Source organism: Ixodes scapularis, unplaced genomic scaffold (assembly GCF_016920785.2).
Source record: "Ixodes scapularis isolate PalLabHiFi unplaced genomic scaffold, ASM1692078v2 PGA_scaffold6__148_contigs__length_123643588, whole genome shotgun sequence".
Classification (NCBI taxonomy): domain Eukaryota; kingdom Metazoa; phylum Arthropoda; class Arachnida; order Ixodida; family Ixodidae; genus Ixodes; species Ixodes scapularis.
Window position 1 is genome coordinate 43,159,563 of NW_024609881.1, and position 19,107 is coordinate 43,178,669.

The 19,107-nt window shown below is 45.1% G+C and overlaps 1 protein-coding gene across 1 annotated transcript in view; it reads left to right on the top strand.

Annotated features, from left to right (window-relative positions):
* Nucleotides 1–19,107, top strand: part of LOC8033073 (apical endosomal glycoprotein) — a 142,165-nt gene that overhangs the window by 116,112 nt on the left and 6,946 nt on the right. Inside the window, exons 31-37 of the mRNA XM_040210497.1 lie at nucleotides 381–634; nucleotides 1,485–1,713; nucleotides 4,969–5,091; nucleotides 6,286–6,419; nucleotides 7,227–7,335; nucleotides 14,039–14,098; nucleotides 15,462–15,656. Coding sequence (XP_040066431.1) covers nucleotides 381–634; nucleotides 1,485–1,713; nucleotides 4,969–5,091; nucleotides 6,286–6,419; nucleotides 7,227–7,335; nucleotides 14,039–14,098; nucleotides 15,462–15,656 — 1,104 coding nt within the window. The remainder of the gene's footprint in view (nucleotides 1–380; nucleotides 635–1,484; nucleotides 1,714–4,968; nucleotides 5,092–6,285; nucleotides 6,420–7,226; nucleotides 7,336–14,038; nucleotides 14,099–15,461; nucleotides 15,657–19,107) is intronic.

The following is a 19,107-nucleotide window of genomic DNA, read 5'->3' on the forward strand; positions in this document are numbered from 1 at the left end:
AAAATAAAATATTTTTTTTTTGCGAACGTTTTTTGTTAATTTTCAAAGGTCCCAAATTTTTATCCGCTAATGAAAACAAAAATGTAACGGATTACAATCCCTGCCCTACGTAAAAAAGTAAGGAAATTGCTTTTTAATATAAGTAATAATTCCCTTCAAAATGACTGATAAATGGAGTGCCAAAAGTAATTTCGTTATTTGTAACGGATTACGTACAAGTATGCTTGCTCCAACCAAGAAACAAACTTTTTCGTTTGGTTTCGCCTTCGTCAAGTGCACCAAAAAAGTTTCAAGCCACGGGCCGAATCGCGTGGAATACCAGCTGTATACTTGGAAACGTCTCTGATCGTCGTGGGACTTGCTTACGCCATCTCTCTCAGGGCACTACGCTCGGCTGCTACGCTCCAACGGTCGTCTGGTTAGCCCGCAACTCCGGGGTGGTGAGTCCTCAAGCCGACGCTGCGTCAAGTTCTGGCACTACGTGTCTGGCGGAGAGACCGAGACGCTGAACGTGAGCCGTGTGACGAACTTCCGCAACGAGGAAACAGTCTGGAGCGTTCGCGCGACCCAGGTTCGAGCAAGGAGGTGGCTTCCGGGGTCTGCCGAGCTGCTCGGATACGAAGGGCCTCTCATGGTGAGGAAAGAGCTACACTCACACTCACTTCAGGAACCGCAGAAAAAAATTTTGGGTTCCTCCCGGTTCCTCTTGGAACTTCATGCCTTGAATCATGACATAGATACATGCACCGTAGATTAGAGTTGCATTCATAGGGAGTTCAAGGGAACCATTCTCGCTCACCCGCAAAAGACTCAAAGAGCCTATTTCTGCGATCTACGAAATCAGCTCAGCAAATGATGAGGGGGAACATCTGTTTAGAACTCAAAATGAAGCCTGGGCTGTGGCATTACGCGCGCAATACAAACAGCTTGCAGTGCGAAATGCATCAACGCAGATATTTAGATATAAACAGATGTTCCGTCTCATCATTTGCTAAGCTGATTTCGTAAACCGCAGAGATTGTCTTCTTGAGTGTTTTGCGGGTAAGTAGACGCGCAGGCTTTTTCTATGGTGTAAAATAGCCAAACTTGATTGTGGGCTTGTTTATACAGCCTGAACTTAGTTTGATTCAACGGGCGCCTTGTCTTCCAGCATTAAATGAGCAATGTAGCCGGTGCGGTTCATCCGCTAGCCTGGAGTCTTTAACGTGCACCACATGGTAATGATACACGACCGCACGCCGGTACGATGCTCTTAACGAATATAACCAAAATCAAGGCTGCGTGGCAAAGCGAAGATTGACATAAAATTAAATTTCCCAAGGAGCTCAGCTGAACCAATGAAAAGGAATAACATCCACAAAGCAAAGCAACATCACATGCAATTCGGGTTGTTCATCACGTGCATTTTTCTATTACCAGATGCTTATATTTGCCTCAAAATCCCAACTTTGACTTCTTTTTTTTTATTCCTTACTTGACATTAGGCGGTATTCACGGGATCCACATCTGGTAATTCGGACGCGGCCGTTGCCGTGGACGACGTCGTGATCGACCCTTACGGCTGTCCTGCCGGAAGCTGCCAGTTTGAGGAGGACTTTTGCAACTGGAGAAACTTTGGAACTAACAGCAATACAATGCGCTGGTACCGGAACAGCGGTCCGACCATGTCGGCTGGCGGCCCTTCGGTTGATCACACTCTCAAGACTGAAAAAGGCAAGTCCTTCAACGCATGGGAGCCTATCGCCGTTCTCCTTTACTTTAAAAGGATGATGTATCACTCTTTTTTTAACTTTCAGTAAATACCACCTAAACTAATTCCTGAACATTTGGAAAGAACCTAGAGAACACGCGTTAGTGTTATGTTCCATCCACCCGATGGGACTTGCAGAAGTATTTCGAGGAACAAGAGCGGCGTTCACTCTCTCAGTTCGCAGCCAGAATGAGAGACCACGTGACCTCGAACCGGATCATAAGCCAGCAATGCTTACCATAGCCACGCACGCGTTGGGGTTGGCCAAGCACAAACACGCGCTGAGCTTCACACATGGTTACGGCTCGGATATTCCCGTTATTGCAGCGATTGCTCATAAGCTTTTTTTCCGGACGCATGTCGAGGTATTGATTGTCGCGTGCCCGAATCGAATGCTCACGCAGTGCTCGTGTCCATTTTGTGAAATATTGGCACCGCGGGAATCGCAAAGCTTCATGACGAAATCCCGGGGATCGTATTGTTGATAGCGCTGGCAATGCAATCCCGACAACTTCACCGTGTTTTGTAAATGAGACTAAAAAAAAAAAAAAAAACGTTCAGTTTTATCCGTAAAATTGTGCGGCAAAAAAAAAAAAGTTTTTTGCTCTGGGGCGTTGCATCCGATTATACCTGGGTTCCACTAGCGCCCCCTTAAGATCGTGTAAAGTGAAAAAAAAAAAAAAACCTACCCAATATCCTTGCACGGCTCCTTTAGAGGGACCTTTGAATTTCAGTTCGGCTAAATTCACTAACTGCAGTTTGATAATGCTAAGGCCCCTTCAATGAAGTATACTACATGATGGGGACCTAGTACAGCAATTAACAGTGAATATTTACGAGTTAATTGGTTACGAACAAGACACATATTTACAAGTAAAAGTTAAAACAATACAGTAAAATGAGAAAAAGTAAGTGATATTGAATAAATATTTTGATTAACGATAAGATATAGTGAAATGTGTCTTGCAAACATCACTTAATAGAGCTTGATTTGTCTAGAGTACTATTGTTTCAGGAAGATCATTGCAGTCAATAATAGCTTGCGAAAACAGAAAATTTCAATGTTTATTAGTTCTAGCAAAACGATGACCTACTTTTAAGTTTTGGTCCTGACGCAAATTGGTGTGAGAGGATGGTTGAGAGTAATTCTTAAGAAAAGGAGAGAAATTGTTGATTTTCCGAAACATGACAAGACGATCACGTTTAGTTCGTGGACTGTACAAATAAGTCACAAAGTAACTTTTATCCGAAAATAAAAATAATTTAGCCTAATATTTACACTGGGAGACAAATTTAGCGTAAGGTATAAACATAATTAAACTCTATTTCGAAACATCTACCTCAAAACAAATTTTAGTTTAGGTTTCGCTCCTATTTCTGTGTCTCAAGGCGTAAATATTGCGCCATCTTTTCTCATCTGGAGATTTATTTTTTGACAGATGTGTCCTCCCCAGGTGCAAAATAGTTATAGAATTCCGTGTTTCTTCAAGTGTTACAATATTTTCTTTATGTACTTAAGTGTATTTACCACCTAAAAAAACAGAAAAAAAAACACTGAACCTGGGAGAAAAAAAAATGTCTCCCTGGTTAGGACATGCACGTCTTAAAGTGAATGCTTGTCGAAAAAAAAAATTTGTTTCTCGATTATTTATGTTACAACAGGAATCTTTCGGTTTGAGGTTCAAACCGAAATTGTACCCGTGTGGGATGTTGATGAAAGCGTTTGTACCCAACTAGTGAGCGCTCTGAGGTCCAGCAAACTCAGTACAAACGCTATCATCACCATCCCAGAGAGGTACATTTTCGTTTTCGCCCCAAAATCGCAAGAATTGCTGTGTAACATAAATATTGGGCCCACAACTTTTTTTTTCGACGAAGATTTATTTTGAAACCTACCTCAGCACATAAAAAATCTGAATACCAGAAATAACAAACCACGATATATCGTTTTTTCAAAGCAATTAAATTTTTACTTTTAATCTGAGAGGCTGAGATGTCTACTAGAAACACTAAAAACGTGACGTCAAATGTATCTAGGCTAGGTGCGGCTAGATAAAATACGTTAAAAAGGCTAAAGAGTTAGCATCAAGCCATGTAATAACGGGCAGTGGGGCTCGTTCCTGACGGGTTCTACGAGGTTTGTTGGTGTGAAATGAAAGCTGGGGCAGCTCACGTGAGCAATACAAAACAATGCACGAAGTGCTGTGTTTTTTACAATGTCTGCTCGACTTGCCAGTTATACAATATGGGACGCTACCTCACTCTAAAATGGGAAATCGTTTCTATACTGGTTATGGCCCCATTTTCATTGGCGTTGCCGGGAAGTACGTAGCATGCCTTGCGTAGCAACAAAAGTGGGCTTATATGCAGAATTAGCCAAGAATGCCCTAAAAATGGCAAATAAAGACGCATTCAAGAACGACATCCTCTAAATCTTTCTATCAACACAAATGCAAATTTATATCAAAAAAGCAATTCCAACCAAATCCTCGAATTTTTCTGCAGATACTGCGCTGATGATCAATCAACACGGTATAAAAATGTGAGTCTCTCAACAAGGATAAAAAGACCGTCATTCGGCTGAGAGTTATATCACATGTCATTTATATAACTACAATTACATTATCGCCAAACGAAAAGTTGGTCTAGGGCTACGTCACATGAAGTGTGTGCACTTCAACTACCAGAACTGGCTGTACATAAGGCTATCACGTGTTAAGAGCAACCCGTCATAGGCTAAAACTCTCGTGAACAGTTAAAAACAATCTCCTCTTGCACGAATGTTGTGGTTCCAGCAGAAATAAAAATGGCAGTTGCATTTCGATCTACCAATTAAACCGTCATATCCAGGATAGCATTTTATGAAAACGCATCTCCTGCTGCCGCGGCCTTTCGAAACGTCGCCTCGTTGCTCTCTTCAACCTCATCTTTCTTGCAACAGCACAACATATCAACAAACACATTATTGATCGTCTGGTGGGATTATTTATTACTTGTCGAGACGGGCATCACGTGCGTCGATATGCCCAAGTCATCGCCAGGTCACCAATAGAGCACATAAAGGCCGACGGGTGCAAATGTGGGCAGGGAAACTTCATCCTCTTAACTTCCTCTCGTCAGTGCCACGTGGTATAGGCTGTGATGACAAGGGTGCGCACTGGTGTTCGGGCACGGCCTTCGGAATTTTTGCAAAATATTTACTTTGCTTTTTTCTCCAGGCCACTACTTGCTCCTGGACGCACAGGATCTGGCCAAAGTTCAAATAGGCGTCTTGGACAGCGAGCTTCTCAGCTATGGCCCCAATGTTTGCTTCCGAATGTTCTACCATATGGATGAGGGAAGTGAGTTTGCCTGCAGACCTGTAACCTAACACTTTAAAGCGCAACGTCAAATATGACGCCAGAATGAAAGCTGGGATCCAAGGGTGTAATTCAATGTATCGCAAAGAGGTTTAGCGCAACAAATTTATTCCAATATAAAGACATCATTAAAATTTCTCGGAGAAACAAATGTTTCTTTTTTTTTCTTTAGCAAGGATGGTTGTCAGACGCAATATTCTATATTTGTCTGCTGCAAAATGTGGCGTTTTAGTTAGATGCGTGTATACTGTCCGAGATAAGGAGCCACTTTTGGAGGGACAGGCATGGATAAACACAATACATTTTCTGTAGCCTAATGTACTTACGAAACTACTTTGATACAACAGAATTTTCGTGTGGTTTATTACTTTAACTGTGGAACGTCATGTTTGAAAAAGCAAAAACTGCTTTCTCCTCGGAAAATTTATGTAGGGTTATATCTTCAACTTTGAAATGTCAGTGTTGAAATTAAAAAAATAAAATAAACAAAAACAGGTATTTTCTTGGGACAAAACATTTTTGCTTATTTGACCTCACATGCCAAATTTGAAGAAATAAAGCATCGCAAAACTTTGTTGTGGTTAACTATTTCTGCCAGCATGTTAGGATATATGTGATTATTTGTATTGCATTATTGTGTCTGTCTGTTTCCTACAAAACTATATTCTGCTCACACTCCCTACTACGAATTTAACCCAAATGTTACAATTAAAATCGGACAAAAATGCAATATTATTCCTTTCAAGAGCACTTGCTTAAAGGTATAAAAAGAACTGTTGGAATAAAGCTTTGTCTTGCTAAATCTTTCAGCGATACATCAGGAGATATTCTAGGGATTTTAATCTTTATTTTCAAGTGTGTTTCTTTTCGGCAGCTTCAAACACCTTCTAGCTTTGAAGACATTAATATTAATTGTAATATTTTATGCTATGAAAGTCATATACCGTCCTTGAAATAATCTTTATTTCGGTTAATTTACCAAACTGATATGAACGTGCTCACAATAACAGAAAGACAGAGATAGGTCCGCCGTCCAAAGTATCTCAAAATCCGTCTCCTTCTGTCAGTGATTTGCATTTTGAAGTTTTAAACTTCCCACTCTTGCACTAGAATGCGGCTTAAAAGTGACTTCACTTATTTAAGAAACAATCACAGTAAACAAACTATTTTTTTAAGGTGATGCCAAGATCACTGTCCACTTCCTGGATGTCTCCGGAGAGAGTGAATTCGGATATAAGCTCCAGGCACCTGGAAAAAATAATTGGACGTTGTTTCAGCAAGACGTTGTAAAACTGCCATCCATTTACAGAGTAAGCAATTATTTTGCCCCTTACGCCTATCACCATTTTTATTTCACACACTTTGCCTAGACATTAAACATGCATAAGTGTGATTGTGTTTTACATCACCAGTCTAGGAGGTGTTTAGTCTGACTAATCGTGATAAGACAATCTAGATTTATCAACAAAATATTTGAAAGCAATGTTGGGCAAATTATTTCGTACTCATCATCTGATATAACACCACAAAGCCATGAGCTTACTTGTTGTTTTCTGTGTGCACCTGCCAGTTGCTAATTTCAATAATTTCTTCCGTTTAAAAGGTAACTCATATTGAATCGCGTATTACATTCCACTGTACAGCTCTGTCCTGGCTGTGTCCAATAGAATTCTATTGTTCCCTTACTTATACCTTAAACTTGAGTTGCGTGTTCTGCAAGATGGTAAGTGTTATGTCTGAATTTACACGCACGCAGATATCTTAAACAAATATTTTATCACGCCTGAGCAACACCAAATTTAGACTTTGGTATTGTCCTTTATTTCTAGCCATATTTTCAATTTGCGCCTTGCAATTAACTCTATTTTCTTGGCTCGGGGCTAAATGTAAAAAAAATTGCATCATGGGCTCAGGTATTATCCGAGATCACGCGACCAACGTGGCGCCACAACGCCCTGCTAAATTCAGCTGGAGTTTCGTGATCGTTTCACGTGACCAAATCACGTGAGGACACCAGGTTACACGATACTGCATTGAGTGTTCACTAGATGTGTGTTTGCCTGTTTGGATTCGTCGTTCATAGAAGCTTGCTGGGAGCTTAAACATTCTTATTCCAGGTCCGCATCATTGGAATTCCTGGCAGCAAGAGGAAAAGCGACATTGCTATTGACGACATTGAAGTGTTTTCTGGAAAATGTTCGGGAGAAAGCGTTTCATCGACTGAAGGTTTGTTTGAAATCATTAAATACTTGCCTATGCGCCAAAGCATGCTACAACAAAACATAAAAGAATGTTTGACGTTCGTGTTCACATGGTGTGTTTGATCTCTCTTTGAGGTACAACGGCACTGATTTACACTGTAGGTGAGAAATTTATTCAGTGGAGTACAACTGCTAGTCTGTAACGTGCATCACGCAGGTGTCATATACGACAACAGGGCAATAAGATGCTCATTTAGATCTAAACGGATGCAAGGGTGCGGATTGAATCCAGCATGACCCTGTTCTGCAGCACTACGTTTCCCTTCGCATGTCCATGACTGCGGTGCGCTAACACACTCGTCCACCCATCACCCCAAAACCAAAAGGCAGTATCTCACAGTGGTGTGATATTGCATTTGAACCGTTAGAGGCCATCAAAAATTGCGTTCAATTGGAGTTTTCATACTTTCATAGAAAATGTCTTCGGTTAAAGCTAATGCGTATCATTTACCCAAAGAAAACAAGAATGGACAAAAGAAGCAGAGTCTTTGTATCCGCCGAGTGTTAAAGTGAAGAGTTGAGCTGGATACTAAGATGACCAAATAGTAAAAACAGCGCACAAGCAGTTATGAGGAGGGGACGATTCTCTTTTATTCCTCACAAGAAGTGAGAAAGAGAAAAACATAACAATAATAGGGACAAGAACTTACAGTTGTGCTAGTTGGTGAACGTAATCAGTCATGGTGCAACGCGTAAAAACAGCGGTCACAAGGAAGAAGACACACACGGGCACCTGTTTTCTTCCTTGTGTCCGTTGTTTTTTGCGCCTTGTGCCATGCTTCATAACATTAGGGAGATCGTGAGATTGGCAAAGCATGTTAATTTTGGAGGCCTATCATATTGTCACGGGTGGTGACCAAAAGAAACAATAAATACACAGAAAGAAATAGACGTTTAATGTGGCGAACTTGTGCCAAAAATAAAAGGAAATAGAAAAATAACAACAGAGCGTCGCGGGCGTCGAAGGCGGCGAAGCAGCAAGGTCGAACGCTGAGGCGAAACTGACTCGACAAGGTCGCGGGCGGCCTCTTATCTAGAGTGCGTCGCTATCTCGAAGATTCGGCGAAAGCGGCTCGAGCGTCGCGTGATCGGGCGAGAATGAACACGCACTTTCTAGAAAACAAAAGCAGGAATAAATGAGAGAAGTTACATGCGGTACATGAATAAACGAGAACTTTCTGGAGGTCCGTGACTGAGCGTTGCTTTCTCAGCCCTGGGCGCGGCATTATCCCCCCCTTTAAAAGTGCATCGTCCCGATGCAGCACAAAAACGGAAAACAAAAAAACAAAAGGACAGCAGAATTGCTAGCCGGAGTTCACAGTCCACAGTTCACTCATCGACGAGAGTGGAGAGTCCTATCGTTCGTAATACGGCTTCAGCCGGACGACGTGCACTACCTCGGGTCGCGGCTGACGTCTTGCAGATGGGCGGGTTCCGTCGGGAAGGACTTCGTAGTTTAAGTCCCCGAGACGGCGAAGCACCTTGTAGGGTCCAAAGTAGCGCTTGAGAAGCTTCTCGCTGAGACCGCGGCGCCGTATTGGTGTCCACACCCATACCCGGTCTCCGGGTTGATAGTGGGCGTCACGCCGGCGAAGATTGTATCGGCCGGCGTCGACATGTTGCTGGTCTTGAATTCGTAGTCTTGCCAGTTGGCGGACCTCTTCTGCCCGTTGAGCAACCACCTGGGCGTCATCGCTTCCGTCGTCGACTGGATCGTGCGGCAACATAGAGTCTAGCATAGTCGTCACCTTCCGGCCATACACCAGCTGGAAGGGCGTCACTCTTGTGGTCTCTTGTACGGCCGTATTGTAGGCAAATGTGACGTATGGCAATACCTCGTCCCATGTCTTGTGCTCCACGTCGACGTACATGGAGATCATGTCGGCGATGGTCTTGTTGAGCCGCTCCGTCAACCCGTTTGTCTGCGGATGGTATGCAGTTGTCCGACGGTGGTCCGTCTGGCTTAGACGAAGGATCTCCTGGGTTAACTGCGCCATGAACGATGACCCTCGGTCTGTGATCAGGACTTCGGGGGTGCCATGCCGGAGGACGATGGACTCTATGAAGAACTTCGCGACTTCGACAGCAGTCCCCGAAGGAAGGGCTTTCGCCTCGGCGTAACGCGTAAGATAATCTGTGGCGACGATTATCCAGCGGTTTCCCAGGGTCGACGGTGGAAAAGGGCCCAGCAAATCCATTCCAATTTGCTGGAACGGTTTGGTTGGAGGGGGAATCGGCTGAAGGCGACCTGCTGGCTTTGACGGCGGTTTCTTGCGTCGCTGGCACTCATGGCACGATCGCGTGTAGAGATGGACGGTTTTCGGCAGCTTGGGCCAGTAGTATTTTTCACGTATTCGGGCTAGTGTTCGGCTGTAACCGAGGTGTCCTGAAGTTGGGTCGTCGTGGCAGGCTTGAAGAATCTCTTCTCGAAGGCTGGTGGGGACTACCAGAAGCCACGACGAATTACTGGTTCCAAAATTTTTCTTATAAAGTACACCTCTTCGAATAGCGAAGGTCGGCAGGAGTCGTGAAAAGACACGAGAAACGGTACTTCCTCGTCCTTCTAGATGCAAAATCAGGGCGCGGAGCTCCGGATCGTCTCGTTGAAGTCCTGCCATGTCGTTGGTGTCCACGGCACCTAGGAAACACTCGTCATCATCCACGTCGGTACAGTCTGGCGTTTCGACGGGGGCTCTGGACAAGCAGTCGGCGTCGCTATGTTTCCGTCCTGACTTGTAGACTACGGTCATGTCAAATTCTTGCAGTCGAAGACTCCATCGAGCCAGGCGTCCTGAAGGGTCTTTGAGGTTTGCAAGCCAACAGAGCGAGTGGTGGTCTGTGACCACCCGGAACGGGTTCCCGTATATGTACGGACGAAACTTTGTGATCGCCCATACAACCGCGAGACATTCTTTTTCCGTCGTGGAGTAATTTTTCTCCGCTTTTGACAGTGTCCGACTTGCGTAGGCAATAACTCGCTCCGTGCCTTCCTGTAGCTGTACCAATACCGCACCAAGGCCGGAGTTACTTGCGTCCGTGTGAATTTCGGTTTCGGCGTGCTGGTCGAAATGTCCGAGGATCGGAGGTGTCTGAAGTCTTTGTTTCAGTTCGTCGAACGCCCGTTCTTGTTCTTCTGCCCAGTGAAACTTCACGGCGTCTTTCGTAAGATGTGTGAGGGGCGCCGAAATTTTTGCGAAATCTTGAACGAAGCGCCTGTAGTACGCGCACAGCCCCAGGAATCTGCGGATGGCCTTCTTGGCATCGTTCGTCTTCGGCAACACCACCTCCCGGCATTGCCGCGCCTAGTTTTCCCGACGGGACGCAATGGGTGACAGGCTGTCTCGGCGAGACCGGCGGAAGGGTGATGGCGAGCGTCGGGGAGATGGCGAACGGAATGCTCGGCGGGGAGACGACTCAGGAGTTGAAGAGCGGCGGAGGTAGTCCTCGATGTCCCGAGGTCGCTCTCCAAGACGTGGTCGAGGGTCGTTGGGCGCGAACCCTCGTAGGCCGAGCTGGCGGTAGGGGCATCGTCGGTAGATATGGTCGGCTTCCCCGCAGTGGTAGCACAACGGGCGTCGATCAGCCGTCCTCCACACGTCGGTCTTCCTTGGCGCAACTTGTTCTGGACGAACGTGTGCCCGATCTTCCTGGCGTCGGGAATGCTGCGGCTCTGGAAGCACACGTCCGGGAGGCGCCATGTACGGACGCGGTGCTGATGGTGCTCGGCGGAGCATTTCGGCGTAGCTTACGGCTGGCTCCTGCTGTGCTGCTGCGGTGACGGCAACCTCGGGATGGAAAGCTCGGTGAACTTCCTCTCGGACGACGTCGGCGAGTGAGAGTGAGGCTGGGCGATCTGCAGCAGGTAGAATCTTCCGGAGCTCTTCCCGGACGATATCCCGGACGATATCCCGAAGGCTGTCGACACCGGTGGTGCTCAGGTCCGGAAGTGTAGCTGCGACGGTTGGAGAAGTAGGCGCGCCGGCGAGTCGGTGGTAGTGGCTTGCTCGGGCCGTCAGTGCGCGCTCGATGTTCGTGGCTTCACTCACAAATGCATCGACGGTCGTCGGGGGATTGCGAACCAGGCCTCCAAAAATTTCTGCCTTGACGCCTCGCATGAGGATTCGAAGTTTCTTTTCCTCAGCGGCCTCCGGGTCTGCTCGGGCACTTAGACGCAGAACATCCTCTACAAAGCTGGTCAGGCTTTCATTGGGGCCCTGCACCCTTGTTTGAAGCAGGTCCTCTGCTCGCTGGCGACGATGGCGGTTGATGAATGTTCGTTTGAGTTCGGCGACGCAGGACTCCCATGTGGGGAAGGAGGCTTCGTGGTTTTCAAACCAGTGCCTCGCAGTGCCTTCAAGCGAGAAGTAAAGGTTGTGGAGGCACTGCTCAGTCGTCCATCCGTTGTGGCGGGCTACACGTTCGTAGTGTCGCAGCCAGTCTTCGATGTCTTCGTGGATCTCCCCGTGGAAAGGCGTCGGAGTCCGGGGTGCGACGGGCAGGACGACGACGCTGGCGGTGGACGGGTTCTGCGACGACTGGCTGTCCATCGTTGGTCTCGTTGGCTGCTTAGTCTTGGGCGGCAGAGGTCCGAATTCCGGGTGTAGGCCTTGGGTGCGACGACTGAACCGGATCTCGGAAGTGCTTTCGTTGGTTCTTCGTGGACTAGGCGTCGGACTTGGACTGCGGGCCCTCGGAGGGGTACGCGGCAGGGGCATGCGGTACCCCGCACCTCCACCAAAATGTCACGGGTGGTGACCAAAAGAAACAATAAATACACAGAAAGAAATAGACGTTTAATGTGGCGAACTTGTGCCAAAAATAAAAGGAAATAGAAAAATAACAACAGAGCGTCGCGGGCGTCGAAGGCGGCGAAGCAGCAAGGTCGAACGCTGAGGCGAAACTGACTCGACAAGGTCGCGGGCGGCCTCTTATCTAGAGTGCGTCGCTATCTCGAAGATTCGGCGAAAGCGGCTCGAGCGTCGCGTGATCGGGCGAGAATGAACACGCACTTTCTAGAAAACAAAAGCAGGAATAAATGAGAGAAGTTACATGCGGTACATGAATAAACGAGAACTTTCTGGAGGTCCGTGACTGAGCGTTGCTTTCTCAGCCCTGGGCGCGGCAATATTCAAAATATTTCCCAGCTATGTGCGAGCCACCTATCGCTCTCTTTGAGTCATAAGGAAGTACCCTTCTTAGCCAACGTCTACAACAATTGGTTTTAGCCGGCCCTGCATTTGATTCTTCTTTACTTTTTTCTGTTTCATTCTTCTTTCCTTGAGTATAATTGGTCTATCGCTTTTGTTTTTCTTTAATTTATCTTACTTCCCTTTACTGAGCAGCGCATCCATCTCTCGCTGCTTTTTCCCGTTTTTACGATGCGTGTTTCCTTTCTGATGCCTCGTGTGCATCTTTAATTCACAATAGATTAGTTGGAAGTCACCGCTCTGTGTTTTCTTCTCTTACTCACTGCGTTTGTGCTATCTTTAATATTATGAAATGTATTATTTCGATAAAGGCCGCGCCACTCTTGCTAAATGAGAGAATGCTATTGGAGAATTTTACTAATGGCGTTTTCCACGTACATTTCAAGAATGAAATCGGCTGCCGAGTATATTGTTTTGATACTACCACACAACATTTTATTTTTTATTTCCTTCAATGAAATTTAATATTGCTCTTTTTTTATATGCTGCAATTGTTTTCCTTCATATTCAGTTTCATTAATTTATGTACAGTCGGGGACAAAAGTCCCAAGGACGCGCGAGCTGCGACTGAAACGCATTGTTCTGCCATCTGCCGGCCGGTCGCCTGGTTTCGAGATCAGACAAAAGCGCATGCGCGTCCTACTGTGCCTGCAGACATGTGTGATTTCCTGCTTTTCTGTGGCGAGGCGCCTAACTCGGAATTGGGCGCGTGGTACCGCCTCAGATATAGCGCTTGCGGCTGACGAGCGTCTGCTAAACATTCCAAAACTGGAGTTACCGCTTGCGGCATTGTGCCGCATTTCGCCGTGTCAGCGTTCCTTGTTTATAATTAGTTGAGTTTATCACTCACTTGAGCTGCCGGGACTTCTTGCTTTATAGGTGCCATGTCACTAAGCGCTATCTCATAGGCGATACCACGCGCCCGATTCTGAGTTAGGCGCCGCGCTGCACAAGAGCGAAAAAACACACATGTTTGCGGGCACAGTAGGACGCGCATGCGCTTTTGTAAAATCTCGAAACCAGGCGACCCGCCGGCAGATAGCAGAGCAATGCGTTTCAGTCGCAGCTCGCGCGTCCTGGGGACTTTTGTCCCCGACTGTACATACTTACAGTGCGCCGGCATATTTCTTTCTTATTTCTTTGTATATTTCTGTCCATAATTGAGTTATATTTATACCTGTATGTGTGTATGGATTTTTACCTGTATCACTTTCTTGCAGCGATGCCATGCGGGCGCTGCTGGCTAAATAAATTAATACATTTTTCACAGATAAGGGCGCGCTTTAGTCAATAATTTAAGAATTTATTGATTGTTTGCTTTATATCACTGGATTGTAAAATATTTTGGTTTCCACATTTATGTTGTTGCTAGATCACTGCATCACTAAAACACTTTCAATCTTATGAGGATTCTAGAAATTTTCTTAATATTTTATTTGTTTAATTGTGTGTTTATTGTAGTTCCTTTGACTACACTTGATTCTGGAACATCGTCAACAGATACGACTCCAACGAAAACAGGCAAGTCCTTAAAAAAATGGTTTCCTCAATTTCTAAAAAAAACATAATTCAACAGTTTTTACGCGGTCTTTAATATTGGTCAGATTTACAGCTAACTTTAAAAAACCGCGATTTAACAATGTTTAACATATGAAATTTATTGCTATTTTGCAAGCAAAAATGCCAGATACTTTGCAAGCAAAGTATCTGACATTTTTTTTGGCATTTCACTGTTTAGAAAAAAATGTCCTAAGTTGTGTTTTGAAATCCAGGTTTTCTTCTGCTGAGTTGTGCACTATTAATGCATCTCATATATTTCTTTATTTTCTAATAAAAGTGACGAACCAGAGAAGTTCATTTGAAACTAATAAATTATGTTAAATCGGTGACCGCCTACCAAAAAGTGGTGATTGCATAGTACGGTGACGGCGATGTATAACGGAGAACGCTTTTACTGCTATATTTTGTTTATTACACCGACTTACAATCACTACAAAGGCAAAAATAGTCACCGAGTGCGATGCCGAAAACTATCACCAAAAACCAATTCAGTTCAGTGAATGTATTAAATATCACATCTGACATATCCTGCACTCCATCTACATAAAGCGCTGCTACTGAAACACGATATACTTAACAACTCTAACACAAAAACTTTTTTTTTCATCTTAGGTTATTCGTTGAAGTCGTTCATGAAAACGTCTTTCCCTTTGAGTCGAAAAAAGCTTAGCCTCATATAGAGTTATATATAGCGACCCGTATTGCAGAGCATTGTTCTGAATGGGCCAACTGTTACGCCAAGGAAAACGTATATGAAAAAAAAAAATCTGCCGCTCCAGATTTTAATATTTATGCGCACGGTCGAGCGACTGCGCAGCGTAAGAAAGACACGCTCATTTATTGTTGTCAAAGCCGAAATTCTGAAGCCAGGCATTGTTCGAGGGAAGGATAAAGCTGTTAAAATAATGTCAAGACGATATCTCTACTTTCGCCTTCAGAGCCGTTACAAAATTACTTGTTTTAAAACGATTTACACAAAATTGAGCCATCCTGCGATGGTATCGAGCGTTGAACATTGAACGTTACGTGTCCTTGCGACTTGTAGTGTCCTTATGCCGTATAGTATCCAAACCAACTAGAGTAAACTTCCAGAAAAACCGTTTAAAATGGTACTCTCTTTAGGTATCGTGGAAAGTTTCCCAATATTTTGTGTGCGTCCTTGCCCACATAAGATACAGTATAACATGTTGTTGTTGATTTTTTTACTAAAATAAAAATGTATTAGCCTCAGTAGCTCATCCGTTTAGTGCAATCTTTGTTCGGTTCGTTCTCTCGATTGTTTGAATCCGCTGAGCTCGTAGTTCCGCAATGCCCTTCTATGCAGCCCCTATCGTTGAAAGTACAACGTCAGAAGCAACGAGCGAAAGCGTGAGCACCACATCGGCAGAACCGCGGACGCCACCCGTCCTCGCGTGCCGCCCCGGAGAGTTCAACTGCCGTGACGGCGAGCACTGCATTCCGTCGGCTCTGCTCTGCGACGGGGTGAAGGACTGCCCCAACGGGCTGGACGAAAAGTGCGGTGAGTTCCCCGACCCTTTTTGCTTCTCATTCTATATTATCAACACCAAGTTCTGACGTCACACCGGTGTGGTGGCGCTGCTGCCAGTAGAAGACATGGACAGTCACTTGGCCTTATAAGAACACTGAACCTAGGAAAAAAATATTTACCTGGTTATGACAGGCATGTGTCAATTTAAATTGGTTCTGCCTTGCCAGGAGCTACTGATAGAGACATAATATTTTTAATTGATTTATGTCTTCACCCTAATTTAAGGCATGTCTCAAAACGAATTTTCGTCAAAAGGAATTCTTTGTCCAAGATTTATCCCAAAAATACAAATTTTTCGATATGCTAGCGAAATTTAAGTTGTACTCGTGTGTGATGATGATGAGAGGTTTTGTACCTAGATCACTATATAGCTCCTTCGGAGCAGAGTAGCGCAATCTAGAATGCCATCTCTTGGCAACTAGCGGTGCGCACCCGGAGGTTCCAACTCCGGTAACAAATGCTTGAGGAACGCGACAAAATCGTTCTTTCTTCAATATTTCGAGGATATACGGAACGACAATAGTTTTTGATATAATAAAGAAACATATTACAATAATTTGTGCTAAGTCATGTGCCACGTGCGAAAGTACACTTAAAAAAATTGCTTGAGCGGCATCATGCAGCAGACAACGTGGCAACGTCACAACGTTCACCTGACGCGCTCCGTCAAACCCAAAAACTCTATCTCCGCTGCGTAAGAAAAAAAATAGTCTGCTTCAAACGCCATTGCCTTGCAAATTGCATTCTTAAAATTTTCACACGCATCCTATGTCATGAAAACTTTGAAAAATGTTTAGAAATTCACCAACTTCACAACAGACTAGTTTCGGAAAGTAGAACTCGGTGTTTACTTTTCAATCAGTCGTGTTGCGTCGTTCTTCATGTGTTCTTCCTTAAAGCGGGCGCATCCTGGAACCGTGGGTACCACGTGTATCGCGACGAGCTACTCTGTCGGCCATGTTGTCGGCGAAAAACGCGGATCGAATGATTGCGTTGCTCTGCTCCGCAAAAGCTACATAGCGCTATGTTTGTACCTAACTAGTGTGCGCTCTGAGGTCCAGCGAAATCACAGCACACACTTGTTGTGTATAAACGCTATCATCATCATCCCCAAGGGTAAAATTTCGGTTTCGCTCGCAAATTAAATAAAAAACTCGTGATGCTCCATAAATAGTGTGCAATCATCGTTGTTTTTACAATCATTTATGTTGACTCATGCCTGTCCTAACCAGATAGAAAAAAAAAACATTCATAGTCCCCGATTTTCCTGAAATTTGCTAAACACGCAAGCAAACATCGCCAAAATTTAGTGCCCCAAATGTTACACCAAAATAATATTTTTCGCCAAGTTATTGAATGTAGAACTTAGGTACTCACCGTGTTGTTAAAGATGAAAGTACTGGTAGCTATAAAAAAGTGGCGTCAGGGGAATTCTGGGGTTCACTCTTTGGAGTGTAGACTTTCTTCCCAACAGATTACAAGCAGTTTCACGGTGTCGAATTAATCCCATGCACGCTGGCTTCAGCACCCTCGCAGCAGCACAAAACAGATGCTCGACATAGTCCATTTTTAGACTGCCTGCTCGACCCCTGACGTCACCGTGGCACTGAAAAGCGCGAGTACTAAAGTTGAATATTAGTTTTGGCATCATTTTTCACCTACCGGTTCCACCATAACTATTCTGAGTTTCGCAATACTAAATAGTACACCGGAACGAGTAAAGGCTGGTACACCGGAACGTATATAGTAAATAGTACACCGGAACGCATATAGTAAGATGAGGTAGCTACAAAAAGCGCCGGAGTACCCCTTTAAGCAGGTACGGTTCCTGTGCGGGCGCACTGCCCCGAACCTGATGGGAGCAAACACGGGCCTGTTTCAAAGACAAGTTTGTTGGTCTCTCGGCCACCTCCGTAATGGAGGGGTGGGCTATAGACCAACCCAGCTTTCTGACGTCACGCCACTTCTGTGCCGTTGCTGGCGTCACTGAGAATGCCCAGCTTTATCGTGCAAGGCAAATATGACTTTTCCACACGCAGGGTGCTTACACTTAGCTGTGTGGGGACACGTGGTTGTTTGTAAACAACGTGCTGGTGTGTACAGTACGTCGCTAGGGGTGACTGGAGCCGAAAGATAAGGAATGGAGAAAGCCTGTAGTCTCCGTAGGAACTGTTTTTAAAGCGTGAAATACTTTCTTTGTGAGAACACCTTGACATTAGATGTCACAAAGAAAGAGAAAAATGAAAAAAAAGCGCTTTTTCAAAAGGGCAGCTTTCGCAGAGTTGTACAGCTGCCAAGTTGATTTCGCATCTCAGTCCAGCTGCATCGTATCATCGTCGGGCATTTTCATTCTTAGAAAAGAGAAATGATAACAAAACAGGGAGCGGAAGATGCAAAGTCCTTCGATTAGCGCTTGACTAAGTAGCGACAGCGATTGATGTGCCGACGCGCTCTCCCACTGGTCCGTGCCCGCGTTCCGTTTCGCGGTTAGAAAGAACATTGCGGGTTCGACTCGACCTCACTCTCGAGTAACGCTTTGATACCTTGGCGTTTGAAACCCTACCCGCCTCCAGCTTTGTTCTATCTGGATTGCCGCGTGACATGACCCACCGGAGTAACTCGAATGATTTCGAACACAGCCATGGTGGGCGAGTTAGGAAGAACATGGCGGACCGCGCTACCAGATGACAGGAGCGAGGGGAGGAGGACGGGGGAGGAGGACTTGACGCTACCTCCCATAGCGTTTATCTAGGAACGTTAGGAAGAGGATGTCGAGGAAAGGCCTACGCGTCGGGTACATCCACACACCTCTCGCTTTAGCTGCGTCGCCTTTAGCGCTTAGAATACTTGCAATCTGGCTTAAAGGCCGACGACCAGTTCGCGCTTTCCACTTTTCGCCCGCTTCCTCCTCTCCCTCTTCTACCCTGTCCACCGTTGCCTGTTTCCTCCTCTCCTATGGAGAGGAGGATCTTCTCCCTTGCAGAATTTCGAGTCTGGTCGTCAGCCTTTAACATTAATGTGACGTTTTAAAATAAATATTTTCCTTCCGTCCTAACTCAGTGTCCGAAAAAAAGTGGGGAATGTCTTCTTTTATTTTTCTGCATTTCGAGGGTACTAGGATAAGCTCATAACTCAGGATCTGAAATAGTGTAACTGTCGAGAATTGCCACTGCCAATTGATAACGGCTTTCATGAACTTCGTTGATTGTAGGGGCGGACACAACTTTGCTCTTCTGTGCTAAAAAACCCACTACAGGAAAACCCAGTGTCTCCAGCCATACAGACATGCCATATTTGGCCCTGACATATTCCATGCGGGGTGGTTTTTCTAGGACTAATATATTCTAAGTGATGATTTTTTACTTGCATATTTCAAAGGAAATTTGCAGCCCGTCCTTCATTGAATCATCTAACTAAAACT